The 13,646-nt window shown below is 53.1% G+C and overlaps 2 protein-coding genes across 4 annotated transcripts in view; both read left to right on the top strand.

Annotated features, from left to right (window-relative positions):
- UBTD1 (ubiquitin domain containing 1) overlaps positions 1 to 2,844 on the top strand; it is a 62,962-nt gene extending 60,118 nt beyond the window's left edge. For 2 of the 3 annotated variants that reach the window (XM_064269500.1, XM_064269499.1), the window contains one exon: positions 367 to 2,844. In XM_064269500.1, the coding sequence (XP_064125570.1) occupies positions 367 to 752 (386 nt within the window). In that variant the 3' untranslated portion in view covers positions 753 to 2,844. The remainder of the gene's footprint in view (positions 1 to 366) is intronic. The other variant, XM_003409201.4, reaches the window with a different exon arrangement.
- Positions 2,845 to 2,905: 61 nt separating this feature from the next.
- On the top strand, positions 2,906 to 13,530 carry ANKRD2 (ankyrin repeat domain 2). The gene is given in 10 exon segments (XM_023546852.2): positions 2,906 to 3,207; positions 3,210 to 3,295; positions 7,000 to 7,101; positions 7,927 to 8,085; positions 8,413 to 8,520; positions 10,240 to 10,338; positions 10,709 to 10,807; positions 11,900 to 11,998; positions 12,184 to 12,282; positions 13,083 to 13,530. Coding segments are annotated over 10 exon segments (1,077 nt in total). The 5' UTR covers positions 2,906 to 3,131; the 3' UTR covers positions 13,233 to 13,530.
- The last annotated feature ends 116 nt before the right edge of the window (positions 13,531 to 13,646 follow it).

The raw sequence follows: 13,646 nt of genomic DNA, 5'->3' as shown, positions 1-13,646 counted from the left end.
GGAATCAACTTGACAGCAACTGGTTAGGGTGGGCTATGAGTCAGGGTCCGACTTGACAGTAGCTTACAACAACAACGAGGGTATAAACTACTAAGAGCAGGGCCTGTGCTGTTTCATCCATCTGTATATCCCCAGTCCCCAGCACGGGAGGAGTTGTTGAATGAACAAATGAAAAGTGATTTGCTGGGGCTAAACGAACCAGTACATGGGGCAGCCTGGGTGCAAGCCCAGGTCTCCCTGACCCCAGACCTGTGTTCTCCCAGTTATGATGTGGTCCCTCAGAGGCCTGACTGTGTGGTGCCATGGGGACCCTGGGATAGCCGTGGCGGCCCTGAGCAGACTCTGACTGCCCTTCCCCTCCCCCAGGCACCCTCTGTGAATGCTATGATGAGCTCGGCAATCGCTATCAGCTGCCCATCTACTGCCTGTCACCGCCCGTGAACCTGCTGCTGGAGCATACAGAGGAAGAGAGCATGGAGCCCCCCGAGCCTGCTCCCAGTGTGCGTCGTGAGTTCCCACTCAAGGTGCGCCTCTCTACAGGCAAGGACGTGAGGCTCAGCGCCAGCCTACCCGACACGGTGGGCCAGCTCAAGAGGCAGCTGCACGCCCAGGAGGGCATCGAGCCATCCTGGCAGCGATGGTTCTTCTCCGGGAAGCTGCTCACAGACCGCACGCGGCTCCAGGAAACCAAGATCCAGAAAGATTTTGTCATCCAGGTCATCATCAACCAGCCCCCACCACCCCAGGACTGACGGGCCTATGGACCCCTGGGAAGAGAGGCTGAGGAGGGCCTCTGCGGGGCTGAGAGGCCTCCCACCTGGAGCACTAGGCCCCCCCACCCTGCTGCTGCCTTTGAGTGCTGTTATTTTCTTGAGGGGTGCCTCCCCACCAGTTGGCTGCTGAGCAAGCCAGGAAGGAACCCTGCCTCCCAGGGGCATGTGGGCTACCACTCCCCAGCACTCAGGAAGCAGTGCTGCCACACACAGGCCTTGGCAACCTTGTCAGAGAAAAGGCCAACTGGGGCCCTCTACCCTGCCCCTTTCCCAAGGCAGGTTGGAGCCACGAGGGTTGGCCTGGAGGCCCGCGGAGCCCAGACCCGTCATCTGGTGCTGCCAGCTGTGCTCACTCCGGTTTTCTGCTCAGGGTCTGAAGCAGCTGCTGTCTCCTGCCCCTGCCCCTACCCTCTGACTCTGCCCTGGGCACAGTGCCAGTCCCCTGGTGGGGAGGGGTCCACCCCTGGGTCCCAGGGCATGGGGAGTCTGAGGCGGGCCTCTGCCTCTCCCTGCCCCCAGCACAACTGGCAGAGATGAGGTGGTGGCTGGACAGCTGGGCTGTTGTAGCAGGGGTCTGCACAGGGCCCTCTCCCAGCTGTAACCCAGGCAGTGGGGGGATCTGCAGCCTGGTTGTGGCCCCACAGCAGGGCCCTGTGTACAGACATATCTGCATATTTATCAATAAAGCCTTTTGCTCCATCTCTCTCGCCTGGCATTTGCCTTCGAGTTCTCCTGCAGCTTTGTGGTGCCCCCAGAGCCAGGCGCTGGTTTCCAGGAGCAGTTCTGGTGTGGGAAACGGCGGTGTGGTGCCTCCCCCAGTTGCTCTGAGGAAGCTCAGTATACAGTGGAGTAAGCCTTGAACCACTAGTCTTTCGAGCTCTTATCCTTCCTTCTGAGCCCTGATCCCACCTCAGGAAAAGCCACTTAACCTCTGAACCCACTTTGCTTATCTTTAAATTGGAGATGTTGCCGCCTATGCTGATGCTTCCCTCGGTTGTTGGGGGAATTAAATGAGGTAACATGAAAGTGCTTTGAAAGCAAAGGCAGCACCTCAGGAAGGTGGCATTAGTTACCAGCTAATCTGCTCCAGGACTGAGGTGTGTGGAAACTGTGGAACACCATGCTCTTGGTAACGCCAAAGCAGACTCTCTACTACAAATGTAGATGATGAGCATGGATCAAGATTTTGTGTCAGGCTTGCCAGCAAGAGAACCAAAAAGAGAAAGAAACCAGTTTCTTGTGCTTCCATTAGGGAATGTGTTCATAAAAAGAGGAATCCAAGATAAGGTTGTTTACCCAAGTGAGCTTTACCTAACCAAAAGCTGTGGCGCCTGCTGCTGGGTCCTGATGACCCAGGGCTCACTCACTCCCAGAAGTTAAAGGTGTGCAACCAAGCAAGGAAAGGTCTGCTTTTTCTCCGGCTTGCTATATTTTCCTCTCATTGAGCATGGCCGCCCTGGTCACCCTGATAGGGAAAGGCCAGGAGAGGATGAGCAGGGGCTGGCTTGACACTGCAGTCTGACCCTCCCAGTGAATTCCTGAGGCCCCTCTTGAAGAGAGACCCTATAAGTCCCTCCTCAGAGGCCTCCTGAGCACTTGCCCTGAGGCAGTGACTAGGGAGGAGACAGATGAATGAGGTTTGTCCATGACTAATGAACACACAAGTAGCCCTGGTGGGGCAATAGTTAAGCACTCTGCTGCCAACTGAAAGGTCAGTGGTTCAAACCCACCAGTAGCTCTTCAAGTTAAAAGACCTGTTGATCTGCTCCTGTAAAGAGTACAGCCTAGGAAACTCTATGGGGCAGTTCTACTCTGTCATATAGAGTCGCTGAGTCAGAATCTACAGCACACAACACGTAGCTAGATGCAGGGATGCCCCACTAGGGGGAGCTGTGGGACCCCAGAAATGGCCAGCACCACCTGCAGGCAGAGCCGCTGCCCTTGCTCCCACACACTCCCCTAGCGCTCTGACCTGGCAAGGCAAAGCAGCAGGGCCTGTCCACAAGACAGCCTGGGGTGCAGGCCTGCCTTGGGTCCCCACATTTGGCTTTCAGGCCCCCTCACTGACACTGGTTGGTCAGAGTTTTCAGGCACCTGGCAGGTAGCACTGCCATCCCAGGCAGGGCAGCCAGCAGGCCCCTTGTGCAGCCCAGTGGCCCTGGTTAAGGTCCAGCTGGGCCCCAAAACACATGACAGAGGCTGGACTAGCTCCTTCCTGCAGCCTCTGCTCTTGGGGTTCTGTACTTTCCTGCCCCAATAGGCCATGGGTGGTAGGGGCAGCTGTCCCGTCTCCCTGGGGCTGCCCGGGGTGAAGGTGACAGGTGGGGGAGGCAGGTGGAGAATTGGGCCAGTGAGCTCATGGCAAAAGCACCCAGCCGGGCGGGGGTGGGTGCTCTGTCCTATAAAGCCCCTGCAGCTCCGCAGCCCACAGAGTTGGGGACGGCACCATGGAGGGCTCCGAGGCAGTGCAGAAGGCCACAGCGCTCATCGAGCAGCGGCTGGCGCAGGAGGAGGAGAGCGAGGTGCGGGCAGGGAGTGGGGGCCTGAGGGGGATCTGAGGAGATCCAGCTCTGCTGTTGGAGGGGAGAGCTGGCTGCCGCTCTGCAGTGGGGAGGGGGCAGATGTTCCCAAGAGCCCAGCTGGCCCCATTCCTGCTCCAGGATGCTCTGGCCGAGGGGCGGTGGGTGACTGAGGCTTTAGCCCTAAAAACTGAAGTACAGTGGGAAGGGGGGGCGACGCTGGGCTCCCTGAGGACCTGCCCACCCACCTGGGCTTGGGGAGACAAGCTGGGCAGCACAGCATGGAGCAGCTGGGGCACTGCCTGAGGATGCCAGGAAGCCTGGAATTGGAGATGCCCCAGCTGCTGTGTGGGAAGCTAGAATGGGAGAAACTTCAGTGTTTTGGCCACTGAAGAACAATACAGATGGGGAATGAGGGAGGGGTTGGTGGGAAAGGGAGCATGGATTGTTCCCAGGACCACGGGCCCTAGTTTGGGGAGGCCTTTGGAGCCTGGGGCTCTGGGCGATCATATTTCCCCTGGGATAAAGAGTGGGGGACCTGGGGTGCTGGCTTGTCTTTTTTAAATTAACATGTGACCTAGTGTCTGCTCTGCCAAGGGTGCTGTGATGAATGGGAGGATCAGCAAGGCCCAAAGCCTGCCTTCTTCTTACCAGCCCAGCATTTATCTTAACCAGCATTTGCCAGATTTAGAGTCAACTTAGAAACAAGGCTGAGTGGAGAAATAGATAGAGGTGTCAAGTCAGGAGCGAAAGAGCACAAGGGTGGGAGAATCATCCCAACTGTGGGCCCTCAAGGACTGCTCTGTGGATAGGAGGGTATTTGAGCTGGACCTTAAGGGATAGTATGTGGCGATCAGGAGGGAGGAGGGTGTTCCGGCTTAGGAAATGACAGCTAAAGTTTTGGGGAGTGAAATCATGTCTGGAAAGAGAAAGTCTGGAGCTAAGGCTGGGAATGGAGGCAGAGACAAACCAGAGAGGGCCATGTAAAAAAAGATTTATTCTGTGGGCAGTAGGGAGCCACTAAATGATGTTGAGGGAGGGAGAATGGAGTCATCTGACTTGTTTTAGGAAGGCGGCTCTGACAGCTTTGAGAAAGACTTGTTGGAGAGGGAAAGACTGGACCTAACAGAACGGGAGGGAGGAGATCAATCCATCTGGAGAGAGACTCCCTTCAAAAAAAAAGACCAATGGCTGAATGAGGGGGTGGTGAGGAAGAGGTAAGAATCAGGACTCCAGATAAGAAGAGGGAGGACTGAGAAGGGAGAGCAGGTTTGTCAGGAAGGGCTTTGGCTAAGCCTGCTGGAGTCCTGGCCAAGGTATCCCTGGCTCTCCAGGCATCCAGTGCACTCAGGCCGGTGGCGTCAGGCAGGTGAGTCATGCTGCCAGACTATGTCTGGAGTGCTGCCACAGGACACAGGACCTTCAACAAGGGGACATGAGCAGTCCTCATCCATTCATTCACTGAACAGATAGAGCTGCAGGGCTCTCAGGGTGCTATGGCCCACAGTGTCAGCCTCCCACTAACGACCTGTGGTGTGCCAGGCACCGGGCTAAGCATTTTACAGTCATTCTCTCATTTCATCTGAACAACAGTCTATGAAGTAGGGGTGGAAGTTTTGTGTTAGTGAATAGCATCCAATTCAATATACATTTATTGAGCCCCCACAAAGGCAAACCTGAAGTGAGGGGTTATAGAGTCGGGGTAAGACGTGGGTGGGTATTAGAGTCCCCAGTTGTTCCCACCAGGCCTCGGCATAGTAGGGCTCTGGGAGGAGAGCCTCTGCCCAGCTTGTGCCACTTGGGGAGAGGAAGAAGGTCCTGGAGGCCAGCCCAGGGTTGGGGCCCTATTGTGGAGCACTTACTGAGTCAGGTCATCACTAACGACCTAGGGATGGGCAGAGACGCTGAGCCTACCAGCCACCATCCACTCACTCATCTATTCATGCATTTCACCAAACATTCTCTGAGCACCTACTGTGTGTGAGGCTCTGGCATAGCTGCGAGGGATAACAAGATTATAAAGACACAAGTTCTGCCCCTCTAGATGCTCTGTGAGGAGCCCCATTAGGGCCAGACAGGTCCTACCTGCAGCTGTAGTCACAGCCTCAGGTCATTCTTTGTTCCTGGAAGAAGATGCAGTGTTTTGGCGGGGGGCGGGGGGGGTGGGGGTGGGGAAGGAACAGCATGTGTAAGCCAGATGTGGATGGGAGAAAGCAGTAGATAGCTGAAAAACCAAAACGAAACCCATTGCTGTCCAGTCAATTCCAACTCATAGAGACCCTATAGGACAAAGTAGAACTGCCTCATAGGGTTTCTAAGGAGTGGCTGATGGATTCGAACTGCCAACCTTTTGGTTAGAAGCTGAATGCTTAACCACTGTGCCACCACGGCTCCCAGTAGATAGCAGGACCTTCAAAATGAAAACCAAAAAAAAAAAAAAAAAAAACCAAACCCATTGCCGTCCAGTTGATTTTGACTCATAGTGACCCTATAGGACAGAATAGAACTGCCCCATAGAGTTTCTGAGGAGCACCTGGTGGATTCGAACTGCTGACCTTTTGGCTAGCAGCTGTAGCTCTTAACCACTATGTCACCAGGGTTTCCAAAATGAAGACTAGGGAAATCAGCTGTACAAGCCACCCTGAGGGGTATAGAACATCAGAGCTCAGTGAGAAAGGAGAAAGGCAGCTAAGTACTCAGTAAAGCGTGGCCGTTCCTCCCCAGCTACCATCTTGATTCAGCTCCCTCTAGGCCGGGGCTCAGGTCAATGCAAGCCGCCCACAGAGACTCTGGAAATGGGGTGCCAGTACTTCACAAAGAGCCATTTCCTTTAGAGAAGAGAAGGTCACGAGGAGGTAGCCCAGGAAAATCAAAGCTACAGATGGATAGAGATTTGGAAAGAGGGTAACCTGTGTTACTATAGTAAGATTAATACCTAGAGTCCACTTCACGTGGAAGGCTGAGGAGCTTTAGCTCCCATCCGTTCCCTTCCCTTAGAGCAATGGCTTCCAAGCCTTAGGATTTTAGAGATCGGTAAAATTGGAGAGAAAAAAAATTGGCGGCTGACATAGACTTGCTAGATTTTTATATTGCCAAGTAAGGCCATTTAAAAAACTATCACCTCATCACAGGTATTTCATTAAGTGAATTTTTAATGCCAAAAAACGTAAAGCAACATGAGCCCAGTGTTTGAAAAAGTAAATAAATAAATAAATATATATATATATATATATTTGGTAATTAAATTATGATATATTTGAACTTGATATGTTTTTCAAGTCACAAATACATGTATGCAAGTATATTACATTACTACCCCAAAATGAACTTAATTTCTATATTGATTTCCCAGAAAAATAAATATATTTAATTCCATGAAAACATTCCAGTTGCCCTTAATCTTCTTTAGGCCTGGGCACAACACAGTCAGTGCGCAGGGAGGGATTTGAGCTGGGGCTGGAGTTCAGACTGAGGTGGGGAGTTGTGGAACTTGCCCCATTTTGGGGTCCCCTTCAAGGGCCCTCAGGACGGGTCAGGAATGGGGCGGACAAAGGGCTCTGAGGTCACAGGAGGCTTGTGGGAACATCAGACCCAAGCCTGGCATTCCTGGGATTTCCTTGGAGTGGGTAAGGGGGCTTTGGGGGAAGCTGCCTGTCTCCTCAGGGGCTGCAGCAGGTGCTGGGCATGTCCTCCCCTTCACTCACCAGAAGCTCCGAGGAACTGCCCACCAGAAGTTACCCATGGACATGCTGGTGTTAGAGGATGAGAAGCACCAAGAAGCTAACAGTCAGGCATTACAAAAGGTCAAGGTAAGTGCAGGAGAACCTAGTGTCTGTGCTCAGGCAATATGGCCCCACTACTCCTGCCCCAGTACTCCTGGTGTGGTTCTGAGGCTTGTCAGAAATGCAGAATCTCAGGCCCCACCCAGAACTGCTGAGTCAGAACCTGCATGTTAAGACCGCAGGTGATCCACATGCCTATGAAAATTTTAGAAGCTGAGTGATGGGAAAGCCATACCGAAGGACACGATGACCAGCTCAGGCCCAGGGAGACCTGTGTGGGCTGATGGGGAAATATTTCCACGTCATTAAGAGAAAATAACAGGTCTCAGCAGAGCAGGAGGAGGACCATCCTATAGGACATGTTGTAGGGCCTGGACCTGTAAACCAGACCACAACAGCAGATAGCTGTGGGAGGAGGAAGACCCCCTACTTCTTACCTTTTATGCTTCTGTATCACTCTCATTTTTTATAGTAGCTGTGTATTACTTATTTATGATCGTGCACACAAAAAAATTATTTTCATTTTGAAAATAAAAAGGAATTGCTGTGGAAAGCTAAGACTTCAGACCCTGTGCTGAACGCCTGGGCTAAGAAATGCCCTGGAGTTTCTCTAATCTGACTCCCCATGCAGCCCTGAAGTGGGGCAGCTCCCCAGCTGGCCCCTGATGCTGTCCCCCATCTGTGCTGTGTGTCCATGTTGTGTCTCATTGGCTTCTCCTAGTCCTGGGACAGAGAGGTAGGCCGGGGTTCCTCCTCTCTTGAGAAGGCCTATCAGCTCCCCCCCAGGCTTAGCTCAGGGGCCCCAATCCTCCCGTGCTCCTTTGTGGGAGTTGATTGGCCATCCCCACGCAGGGCCAAGAGCGAGTGCGCAAGACATCCCTGGACCTGCGGCGGGAGATTATTGACGTGGGCGGGATCCAGAACCTTATCAAACTTCGGAAAAAACGGAAGCAGAAGAAGCGGGAAGCCCTGGCCGGCCCCCAGGAGCCACCTCCAGAGCCTGAGGAGATTGTAAGGGCCCTGGGGCAGAGGCCTAACTATGGGGGGTAGGGAGGAAAGGGGAAGGGGCGGCGAGGGCACATGCCCTGGGCATCACTTGAGGCAGGTGCCAATGAGCAGTTTCTATTGGCAGTCACAGTTTCCGTCACCAGCTGTAAGAGACCATTCATTCAGCAATGTAACACTAATTGCCATGGGTACTGTTTTCTGTTGATGGGCCCCTGTGCTGGGGAGGACATGTGCATGGTCCAGCAGAGCCAGGGTGGGCCTGGGATCCCTGCAGGGGGAGGAGAGGGAATGAGGGGTGCAGCCCTCACTGACTGGACTTATGCCCTGCAGACTGGCCCCATAGATGAGGAGAGATTCCTGAAAGCAGCGGTGGAGGGGAAAATGAAGGTCATTGAGAAGTTCCTGGCAGACGGGGGTTCAGCTGACACCTGTGATCAGGTGATGCCCCCACCCCGCCCCTGTACCTGCCTACCTTTCAGAGTTGCCACCCCCCACCCCGCCCAGATCTGGGGTCAGCCATTTGTGGGCCATTTGAGAACAGTCATGATGTCCTCTCGGGCGGGGGGCCCCCTCAAAAGATTTGAAATTTATCTAAATACTTCTTAGACCCATTTCAACTTGAAACACCTCCAGAGTAACAAATGTCACGTGTTTATTTAGGAAGAGGAATAGAATAAAATAAAAAGAGCCTGAGACCAGGAGATTTGGACTCAACTCGCATCTCTACCTGTCACTAGCTGTGTAGCCTGAGGCTAGGTGTGTTACCTCCCTGTGCCTCAGTTTCCTCCTCTGTAAAGTGGCCTTCCCTCAGAGGGTGTAATGGGGATCAATAAGTATTTACTAAATGAATGAAAAAACTAGAAAGCACATGCTAGGATAGGATATTAGCAGCAGTGGTGGTACTTCAGTGTTAGAATTCCTGCCTTCCATGCGGGAGACCTGGGTTCGATTCCAGGCCAAGGCACTTCAAGCACAGCCACCACTTGAGTGTTGGTGGAGGCCTGTGTTGCTGTGATGCTGAACAGGTTTTAGCGGAGCTTCCAGACTAAGAGGACTAGGAAGAAAGGCCTGGTGACATACATTCCTAAAAATCACCTAATGAAAACCCTATGGGTCACAATGGTCAGATCCTGTTGTGCCTGGGGTCACCATGAGTCAGGTACTCAGCGGCAGCTAATGACAACAGGACAGGATATTTTATTCCTGTTTCTCATAATCAAATATAGTACTTTCTTTTGTTTTCTCTGAAGCTACCTCTTTTCACTTTCGTGGGTGCTTTCTTGTTTTCGTATCCTGGGATTAACCAACCTGATGGTGACCCGCCTTCGGTCTGCGTTGTTCTGGGCTTTGACCAAATGTCCTTTCCATTCATTAGACTCTAGAGACAACGCATTTGGTCTGTCCCAGCACCTCCCATGTCCAAGCATTGTGACAGGTGCTGGGAGCACAAAAAAGAAAAAGACACGGGTTGAGAGTAGTGAGAGGCTGGTACACAGCCAGACAATTAGAATAAGGAAAGGTAAGTGCTATGGTCTGAGTATAGGGTCTATATAGGGTCGCTATGAGTCGGAATCGACTCGACGGCACTCGGTTTGGTTGTTTTGGTTTTATGGTCTGAGTGTTTCGAGAGTCCACAGGAGAAAGGTGGCTGTACTGGGAGGGGAGGAAGTTCATTCCTTCCTTGACTCAGTAAGCAGTGTGCATCTGCTCATCTAGGCCCTGCGCTAGACACACAGGGGAAATAGAATCCAGCAAGACTTGGCCTGTCCCCAGAGCTAGAGTCTGCCTGGGCCTAGGACAGCTCTGGCCTAGAGGTTTCAATAGGATGATGGCATTTGAGCTGCATCTTGAGAGAGTAGCAGGGATTCATCAAGCACAGAAGGGAACGAGGGCAATGCCAGCATTCCAAGCAGAGCAAGCAGCCTCTGCAAAGGCTTGATGTCCCTGAGGGACAGTGAGAATGTCAGAGTCCCCAGGGCAGAGGAGGCCTCCGAGCCTGCTCTGTATAGAGTACGGAGGAGCTGGCAGAACATGGCAGACATGGGGATTTGCCCAGGGGTCAGAATTGAGCTGGGGTAAGGCCTGGGCCTCAACTCAGGTGGGAGGTGGGTGCAGGTTGGGGCAGAGGCCAGGTCCTGACAGCCTCTCTGGGGGCAGTTCCGCCGAACAGCACTGCACAGATCCTCCTTGGAAGGACACATGGAAATCCTGGAGAAGCTTCTGGAGAGTGGGGCCACTGTGGACTTCCAGGACAGGGTGAGCAAGAGAGGCAGGTTTTGGGTGGGAGACAGGCAGTGGATCTAGCACCAATAGTGCCTCTCCCTACAAACCTGTGCCAAGCTAGGACACAAACAGGCTGTCTCAGGGGCTGGCCCCATTCTAGCATGTTGTATGACCTTGGACAAGCCCCATCCCCTCCCTAAGTCCTTTTTGCATGACTGGTTTGGACTAGATGAGCCCTGAGGTTTCTTCTGCTCCCTTTGGTCCATTGCCCATGCACAGGAGTGTCCCTGTCCTTCCCAGTGTCTTCCCCTGAACACCCCCCTGCCCTCTTTGTGGGGTCCCTTTCCCCCAGGGCACTTTCTTCCCTGCAGCTCTGCCATCAGGTCCTATCCTTCCCTTCTAGCTGGACTGCACAGCCATGCATTGGGCCTGCCGTGGGGGCCACTTGGAAGTCGTGAAACTCCTGCAAAGCCGGGGAGCCAATACCGATGTGAGGGATAAGGTGGGGCAAAAATGCTCACAGGAGTTGGGATGGTTGTGTGTTTGGGGGGGCAGAGGGCAGAAAAACACAGGGGGCAGGAAGGTGGTGAGCTAGTCTGGTTTCTAGAATGACTAGAAAGCAAGGAAGCTAAAGTAGTGTACTACTGGGGCCACCACCCTAGGGATGGGTCCCTGCCATCATCTGCAGACCTTAGGGGAGCACCATCTGGGGGTGGGACAGGGAGAGCAGAGGAGAGGGAAGAAGAAGAGATCATTATCTTGGCTTTGGGACCATTCAAAAGATGCAAGGTTTGTTCATCGATGAAATCCCTCATCATTCTTCTGTCTGTTCATCTATCCATCGTCCATTCGTCCATCCGTCCATCCATTAATCTATTCATTGGTTCACTTATTTATGCATTCGCTATCCTTCTGTTCATTGATTCCTTCATGTATAACCTTGGACAAGGGATTTAACCTCGGAGTCTCTATTCCGTACCTGCAAAACGGGGGGAATAATATCTATATTGCAGAGTTCTTAGGTAGATTAGTCAGAAAATGTATGTAAATAAATAATTTAATTCATCCAATATTCAACTACAAACTTTTGTGAGTTTTTACCATGCCCATCACATAATCATCTCTCAATAAATGGCATCTATTATAATAAAGAAGTCCTGGTGGCGCAGTGGTTAAGAGCTCAGGCTGCCAACCAAAAGGTCAGCAGTTCGAATCCACCAGCCACTCCTTGGAGACCCTACAGGGCACTTCTACTTTGTCCTGTAGGGTCCCTATGAGTTGGAATCGACTCATCGGCAACGGATTTGGGTTTGGTTTTTGGTATTGTAATAACAGAAGTACAGAGGCGTGAGCAGTCCCTTGCAGCTGGGTGAGAAGGAGATCATAGAAGGCTTCCCAGTGGAGGTAGCATTTGATAAATTTGGAGTTAAACCATTGGGTGCAATAGTGGAAAATTGTACCACTTCCCTGCGCCTCCAGGGCTCAGGCTTGGCAATAGGACTTGGGGGAGGGATTAGGCTGGAGTTAGGATGGCCCCTCTAGGGGCACCCCAGTTCAGGCCCTCTCCAGCAGTTTCTGCTTATTCCCCACCCAGCTGCTGAGCACCCCTCTGCACGTGGCAGTCCGGACGGGGCACGTGGAGATCGTGGAACACTTTCTATCCCTGGGCCTGGACATCAATGCCAAAGACAGAGTGAGTGCCCAGGTGCCCTCCTGCCCAGCCCCACCATGGGATGTGGGCAGCCCTAAGGCTCCCACATGTGAGTGGTCCTTCCCTCTAGGGTTTGGCTCTTGAGCAGGGGCTCTAGCCTACCTCCCGTCACCCTGGTCCTGTCCTGCTGCCTATATGGGCCATGCTGAGTGCCATACTGGCTCTAGGAAGGGGACACTGCCCTGCACGATGCTGTGAGGCTCAACCGCTACAAAATCATCAAACTGCTGCTCCTGCATGGGGCTGACATGATGACCAAGAACCTGGTAAGTTGGCTTCTTCCCAGATTCAGGAATCAATGTGCACTGCTTGTCCAGGCCCTGGAGGAAGCTCAAAGGGTCCAGCAAGACTCAGTCAGCCTTCAGAGCACTCTCACATGGGAGGGGGTCTTCCTGGGCCCCAGGGTAGCCCAGCCTGAGGACAGATATCATTGGCTCTGGCCTGTCACCACAATACCAGAAGAGTAAGGTCCTCTTCCAACCACCCACTTTCCCTGCTCTCTCTGCATGTCTGTTTGTGTCCAGAGTGCAAGCACAGAGAAACAGCCAGGAGGGGCAGTAAGGGGACGTCCCAAAGGCTCCCAAATAGACCAACAGGGGGGTCCTAACATCTGCCCAGGGCAGCCAAGATTATGCAGAGACAGAAGTGGCAGGAACCTAAGCACTTAGTTGGCACAACCATTCCTAGCACCTCACGTGGGATCCTTGTGGTCCTTGAGTTCCCTTAGGAGCCTATGTCCCATTGTCCAATCTCTTCGCTGGGGTCCCTCTGGTTCAAGAAAAAGCAGGAAGATTTGGGGGAGGTTTCTCAACCTTGGCACTACGGACATTTTGGGCCAGATAATTCTGTGTTGTGGGGGAACCATCTTGTCCCTTGTAGGCTGTTTACAGCATCCCTGGCCTCTGCCTACCAGATGCCAGTAGTGCCTACCCACCCCCAGATGTGACAGCCCAAAATATCTTCAGACATTGTCAATCACCCCCGGTTGAGAACCACTGATGTAGAGGAGGCCAACTCCTGGCACAGACTCTGAACAGTGAACCGATCTCCTCTTGGCTCCCCCCAGGCAGGAAAGACCCCCACGGACCTGGTGCAGCTGTGGCAGGCTGACACCCGGAATGCCCTGGAGCACCCCGAACAGGGGTTGGAGCAGAACGGACTGGAGGGTCCTGCCGAGAGTGGGCGGGAGACCCCCCAGCCTGTGCCAGTGCAGTAAAGGTCTGTCCAGCCCCTCCCCTGCCTGCAGGCGGATGATCACGGTCCCCAGAGCCAGCTCAGAATTAACTCTGAGGGCCCAGCCGTTCCACTGCTTAAGTGGCATTTCTTCTTTGACCCGAGAGCCCTCAGCAAGCAACTGCAATAAAAAAGTCATTTTTGCTATTGGTGACATTTGTTTCCATTTGTGTCAGAAATACTTAGGAAGGCAGGAAGAATGAGGGCAAGGGTGGGCTGCAGCGAGGGAGACTTGTAGCCCTTGGCTCCCCTGAGCCGGTGCGGCTTCCTCTGCCACACAGTCTCTTCTCCTTGCTCCTGCCCTGTTTTCCCAATTCCCAAGGCCGGGTTGGACCCTGAGCTGATCAACTTCTCCATGTGCTCAGCCTGGTCACTGCTCCTGGTGATTGCTGTCCCT

Source organism: Loxodonta africana, chromosome 16 (assembly GCF_030014295.1).
Source record: "Loxodonta africana isolate mLoxAfr1 chromosome 16, mLoxAfr1.hap2, whole genome shotgun sequence".
NCBI lineage: Eukaryota > Metazoa > Chordata > Mammalia > Proboscidea > Elephantidae > Loxodonta > Loxodonta africana.
The sequence above is the reverse complement of the archived record's forward strand: the minus strand, read 5'-3'. Positions and strand labels throughout refer to the sequence as shown.